At 42.6% G+C, this 6,940-nt stretch overlaps 1 protein-coding gene across 1 annotated transcript in view; it reads left to right on the plus strand.

Moving 5' to 3' along the window:
• efna2b (ephrin-A2b) overlaps positions 1 to 533 on the plus strand; it is a gene marked incomplete at both ends in the record, with an annotated part of 42,334 nt that extends 41,801 nt beyond the window's left edge. The window contains 2 exons of the mRNA XM_079157830.1: positions 1 to 10; positions 400 to 533. The exon at positions 1 to 10 is cut by the window's left edge and continues 50 nt beyond it. Coding sequence (XP_079013956.1) covers positions 1 to 10; positions 400 to 533 — 144 coding nt within the window. The remainder of the gene's footprint in view (positions 11 to 399) is intronic.
• Positions 534 to 6,940: the final 6,407 nt, after the last annotated feature.

Below are 6,940 nucleotides of genomic sequence, written 5' to 3' on the forward strand. Positions count from 1 at the left end.
AAGCCAACCAGTGAGTCTCTTCTATGTTCTTCCTGCTTTTATTCTACGACATACTATCAATATACATATGTATTTATATTTATATATATATATATATATAAAAACTAGTGCTGGGCAACGATTAATCTCATTGTGATGTTAAAGTTCATAATGAATGTAAAGTCGTGTGTTGAGCTCTATGAACTTCTCTCTCTGTGCTCAGTGTGTGAACATGAACAACACGTTTCATCACAATGTGTGTGTTGTGTGTTCACTCCTCTTCATCACTGTGATGCTGTAACTCAGAGGTGATGAAGTGTGTATTGCATTTAAGTGATACTTCAATTGTCGGCGTTAATGAATGAATGCGTTAACGTGATAATAACGCGTTAACGAGGAATACATCTTCTTTTGTCTCAGATGACTCCGTGTACGAGTCTCCGGAGCCCTTCCTGACCGACGACACCACCGGCGGCTGCAGCCTCGCTCTGCCTCGCCTCCCCCTGCTGTCGGCCATGTTGCTCGTCCTCCTCCTCGTCCTCCTCGCCTCCTAATAGCACCTCCTGCTCCTCTTCTTCTTCCTCCATGTGGACAGATCTCCGTCTGCCCGTCGCTTTGAGGAGAAAACCTAAGACAAGAAACAAATCCAGTGCCCGCCTCTCCCTGACCTCTGACCTTCACCTGAACTCAAGCAGCTCAGCCAATCAGAGGAGGCCGAGGTCACTGGTGGGAGGAGCCTGGAGCTACTTATTGAGAGTCACTGCTGGGATCATCAAAGCTCTGTGGATGTTTCTGTTTTGAGAAAGTCCATACTCCATTGACTCCCATGTTAATTTACACGTTACTTTTATGTGGCGTAAATGTCTACGAGCAGAAAAACAACAGTAACTCATATCTTGACTTTAAGCTGACTAAAGATCCAGAATGATGAAAGTTTATTGTTCTTCGCATTTCAGCGAACAGATTCAAAACAAACAGCACAAATCTTTTCAGGTATGAAGTGAAAGACAAATATTAGAAACACAGATTTGTACCAAACATTGACCTGAAACATGGCGGTCAGTGGAGTCCAGCTTCAGGCTGATTATCCTCTTTGGTTTTTCACCACAGTTCTGGACGTTATCAACAAACAGAACAACATCGTGTACAGACTTTAGCTTCACTCAGAGCAGCGTTCTCCAGCTCTCTGTTCTGCTGTCTAAACCACCAACATCAGTTTTTATCTCTCAGACCCTTAAACTGAGGATCACAGTCACAGAAAGCAGACACAGGATGGATGCTCCTCTCCGGGCTTTTATAGCTCTACCTAATGTTCAAGATATTACAGTTGTAGTTTACTTGACATTACTCAATAATATAATCATGGATTTAAATCTGGATTTAAATAAATTAATAACTAACAAAGTTTGACATCTGACTGGCAACCACTGCTCAAGCTAACGTAGCTTCAGAGACCCACGAGACAACCTAACGTAGCTTCACCTAATGGTAGAGATAAAGTAGCTTCACAGAACTACAAGACCAACAAATGTAGCTTCACAGAACTACAAGACCAACAAATGTAGCTTCACAGACCAACGGGACGAGTTAACGTAGCTTCACAGACCTACGAGACGAGTTAACGTAGCTTCACAGACCAACGGGACGAGTTAACGTAGCTTCACAGACCTAAGAGACGAGTTAACGTAGCTTCACAGACCAACGGGACGAGTTAACGTAGCTTCACAGACCTACGAGACGAGTTAACGTAGCTTCACAGACCTAAGAGACGAGTTAACGTAGCTTCACAGACCAACGGGACGAGTTAACGTAGCTTCACAGACCAACGAGACGAGTTAACGTAGCTTCACAGACCTACGAGACGAGTTAACGTAGCTTCACAGACCAACGGGACGAGTTAACGTAGCTTCACAGACCAACGGGACGAGTTAACGTAGCTTCACAGACCTACGAGACGAGTTAATGTAGCTTCACAGACCAACGGGACGAGTTAACGTAGCTTCACAGACCAACGAGACGAGTTAACGTAGCTTCACAGACCTACGAGACGAGTTAATGTAGCTTCACAGACCAACGGGACGAGTTAACGTAGCTTCACAGACCAACGGGACGAGTTAACGTAGCTTCACAGACCAACGAGACGAGTTAACGTAGCTTCACAGACCTACGAGACGAGTTAATGTAGCTTCACAGACCTACGAGACGAGTTAATGTAGCTTCACAGACCAACGGGACGAGTTAACGTAGCTTCACAGACCAACGAGACGAGTTAATGTAGCTTCACAGACCAACGGGACGAGTTAACGTAGCTTCACAGACCAACGAGACGAGTTAACGTAGCTTCACAGACCAACGGGACGAGTTAACGTAGCTTCACAGACCAACGAGACGAGTTAACGTAGCTTCACAGACCTACGAGACGAGTTAACGTAGCTTCACAGACCAACGGGACGAGTTAACGTAGCTTCACAGACCAACGAGACGAGTTAACGTAGCTTCACAGACCTACGGGACGAGTTAATGTAGCTTCACAGACCTACGAGACGAGTTAACGTAGCTTCACAGACCTACGAGACGAGTTAATGTAGCTTCACAGACCAACGGGACGAGTTAACGTAGCTTCACAGACATACGAGACAAGTTAACGTAGCTTCACAGACCTACGAGACGAGTTAACGTAGCTTCACAGACCTACGAGACGAGTTAACGTAGCTTCACAGACCTACGAGACGAGTTAACGTAGCTTCACAGACCTACGAGACGAGTTAACGTAGCTTCACAGACCTAAAGAAAATCCCAATATATAAAAACAAAAATAAACAAACAATAATAACTGAATAATCAGGACTGTCTGATTAATTTTCTCATAGTTTCAGACTCTGTGGCTCATTTATGTGACTGTAATCGTCCTCAGGGTTGAATACAAAAATTTGAATTTTTTTTTATAAACCGTGTTTTTGTTGTCAGTAAAATAAAAACGAATGTTAAGCGCAAAACAAAAATGAACCAATCAAAAATGGCCTTTTCCCCACTGGTGCTGAGTTTTTTGTGACTGACTTGTTTTCTGGTCCTGAGGACTTTTCTTTATTTCTCTTCATCTTCACCATCTGATGAGGACGAGCAGGGGAATGCTGGGATATGCAGTATAATGAAAGCACTGTGATGGGGGGGGGGTAGTAGGAAACTGACTTTGCTTCTTCTTCATTGGTACAAAAAGAGCCAAAATTCAAGTTTTTATTTTATGTTTGTGCCATTTTTCTGTTTAAAAAATAATGCAGGAGAAAATTCATCTGAGATATGAATTCATGAAGGAATCAGATGTTTGTTGTTGTTGCTGTCGTCTTTATGTTCCTGCTTGCATCACAATGCATTCTGGTACTCGTAGTCCTGTGTTTTCTGGTTCCGTTGGCGAATCAGAGTCGTTCATCATCTGTTTCCCGGCTCATATTCGTGTGGATGGAATCCGTTTTTTCGTGGCGTAAGAAAAGTCAAAGAAGAACTACAGAAAACAGTTCTGGTTTTGTAAGACGGAGTGAGACCATAGCTGTCTCTGAGAACTAAATGATTTTCTACATCCTGATGTCTGCATATTATATTCTCTGAAAGACGAATAATCCGTTTTTTTGTATATTTTCTTATTGGATGCTTTTAAAGTCCTGTTACAGAATGCATTTATCTGATTGGCTAAAGAGCTAACGAGGGATCAGAGGTTCTTCTTCTGCGCTGCATGAGCAGGAAAAATAAAACTAAAAAGTACATCGACTGAATTTACTTTAAAGACGATTTCAGAGAGAAAGTGTTAAGAAATGTATCAATGTGTGTTTGATAAGTTCACAAATAAAAGATGTTCCACTAAAAGTGACTCACTGTTTGTTCTTCAGATCAACGTTATGTTGATAGGTTCTACTGGTTCTACTGGTTCTACTGTTTATACATGTTTTGTTTGTGACATAAGTATAGTTGAGCTGGTTAATTCTTCCTTCTGGTGGATTAAACTGGAGCTGCAGACATTAAACTATCCAGCAGATTTATTTAGAAAACTGACAGATGTAAAATAAGTTTATATGTGTTCATTATTTTATTATTTCATGAGTGTATCTTCTTACATCTCAGAGTTAAATATTGTACTTTGTTATGTTGCATGTTTGTGATAAACTGAAGGATGAAGTGTTCCTTTATGTGTTGATGTTGCATGTTTGTGATAAACTGAAGGATGAAGTGTTCCTTTATGTGTTGATGTTGAATGTTTGTGATAAACTGAAGGATGAAGTGTTCCTTCATGTGTTGATGATGAATGTTTGTGATAAACTGAAGGATGAAGTGTTCCTTTATGAGTTGATGATGAATGTTTGTGATAAACTGAAGGATGAAGTGTTCCTTTACGTGTTGATGTTGAATGTTTGTGATAAACTGAAGGATGAAGTGTTCCTTTATGTGTTGATGATGAATGTTTGTGATAAACTGAAGGATGAAGTGTTCCTTTATGTGTTGATGATGAATGTTTGTGATAAACTGAAGGATGAAGTGTTCCTTCATGTGTTGATGATGAATGTTTGTGATAAACTGAAGGATGAAGTGTTCCTTCATGTGTTGATGTTGAATGTTTGTGATAAACTGAAGGATGAAGTGTTCCTTTATGTGTTGATGATGAATGTTTGTGATAAACTGAAGGATGAAGTGTTCCTTTATGTGTTGATGTTGAATGTTTGTGATAAACTGAAGGATGAAGTGTTCCTTTATGTGTTGATGTTGAATGTTTGTGATAAACTGAAGGATGAAGTGTTCCTTCATGTGTTGATGATGAATGTTTGTGATAAACTGAAGGATGAAGTGTTCCTTTATGTGTTGATGGTGAATGTTTGTGATAAACTGAAGGATGAAGTGTTCCTTCATGTGTTGATGATGAATGTTTGTGATAAACTGAAGGATGAAGTGTTCCTTTATGTGTTGATGGTGAATGTTTGTGATAAACTGAAGGATGAAGTGTTCCTTTATGTGTTGATGGTGAATGTTTGTGATAAACTGAAGGATGAAGTGTTCCTTCATGTGTTGATGATGAATGTTTGTGATAAACTGAAGTGTTAGAGATACGAGGTTCTCACAGGTCAGCAACGCTACAAAGATCTGCTCATCTTATAGAATATGATGCATAGATGTAGATTAAACTAGGTGTTATAATGATACATACATATATCTATAGATATAGATAGAGAGAGAGGGGGAGGTAAGTTATTGTGAGTCATATGTTAATTTATATTTATCATTATTATATAACAATTTAATATTATTATTGTGCTTATATTCATCTTAAAATTATTGTTTCCTTTTGTATTTTGATGTTTTTCCAACATTGTTTTAATTCAAACTAAAGGACACATTGATCTGAATGGATCACTGGAGAAGTCTCTGCGTCCTGGGTCGGCATGGGGGGGGGGGCTCTGGGTCGTGACGGAGAAGAGACGCCGGAAAACACGACTCCTGCAGCGGGGAGAGGAGGGGCGGGTCCTCACAGGTCTCTGGGGGGCTTCCCGGGACCCCCGGTCCGTCTGAGCTTTAATGGGACTGTCAGCATTAATGAGGGTTTCCATGGAAACGAGGCGTCACGACACGCAGAGGCGGACGAGGCTCAGTATAAAAGAGACGAGACCACCAGACTCGAGACCACCAGACACCACCAGACCCGAGACCACCGGACCCGAGACCACCGGACCCGAGACCACCGGACCTCCACCAGCCTGCTGCCTCCAGCCGAGTCCTCCGCTGCCTGCACGAGACGTTCTGCCCGAGACGTTCTGCACCTCATCACGTCACCAGGTGAGAGAAGGTGTGACAGTCTGTCTGCTTTTATTTTGTTAAAACGAGTTTTAATTTGTTCAATTTAAATTCTCTCTGAAAGTTAATTTGAAGGTTTCGTTTCATCTATATTCATAAATATTGTTTATTAATTAATCAATATATTTAGTTTGTTGTTTCTCATCAGATGTTTTTAATAAAATAACATTTATATTCACGAACTGACCTTTAGCTGGAAGATCAACATCAGTTATTAAAGTGTTTTAACTTTAAACATCATGAAGTTATTTTAGATCAACGGATGTTTAACTTTAACAACTAACCTCTCTCTCTCTCTCTCTCTCTCTCTCTCTCTGCAGTGATCCGGATCAAGGCTTGATGATGAAATCGTCTCCCGATGAGATCAGACTTACTGACGGTGAGTTCAAAGCTTTAAAACAGTCAGGAAAGAGTTAAATGTATTTATAGATAATATTAGTAATCGCATATTAATTCAATAACATCCTACAGAGCAGCACCAGGCGCTCTGATTGGCTGTCCAGTCTCCATCCAGAGACATTTAAAGAGTCATAGTCTGTCCGTCTTCGTGGGTTCTGGTTCTCTGGACTCGAGCTGACCCCCCTCTCCTCTGCCCCCCCCCTCAGGTTCCCGTCCCCGGGTGGTCCGCCGGGTCTCCACCAACAGTCGGGAACGTTGGCGGCAGCAGAACGTTAACGGAGCGTTCGCCGAGCTGCGGAGTCTCGTCCCCACGCACCCCATCGACAGGAAGCTCAGCAAGAACGAGATCCTGCGCCTCGCCCTCCGGTACATCCACTTCCTGGACCGGGTTCTGACAGACCAGGACCTCAGGGGGGGCCGCCGGGGCCGGGCGGGGAGCGTGGAGGAGGAGTCTCCGTCCTCCAGCTGTGAGAGCTCAGCTGATGGAGACTCAGACGGTCTGATGGAGGACCAGGACTGTGGGGGTCTCCTGCAGTACCTCCACCTGCCAACCAGCTGCTGATCAGACGGACCTGATCCAGCAGAGTCCAGCAGAGGACGAGTCCAGACTGGTCCACCGTGTTGGTCCAGGACTCTATGATTAAAACCCAGCAGGTTGATGTTGTGGGTCAGAGGTCGTGTGATATTCACATCGGTATGATCTGCTGACTCAGCAGAAGAATCAGTAACC

This window comes from Pholis gunnellus (assembly GCF_910591455.1).
Source record: "Pholis gunnellus genome assembly, chromosome: 4".
NCBI classification, from domain to species: Eukaryota; Metazoa; Chordata; class Actinopteri; order Perciformes; family Pholidae; genus Pholis; species Pholis gunnellus.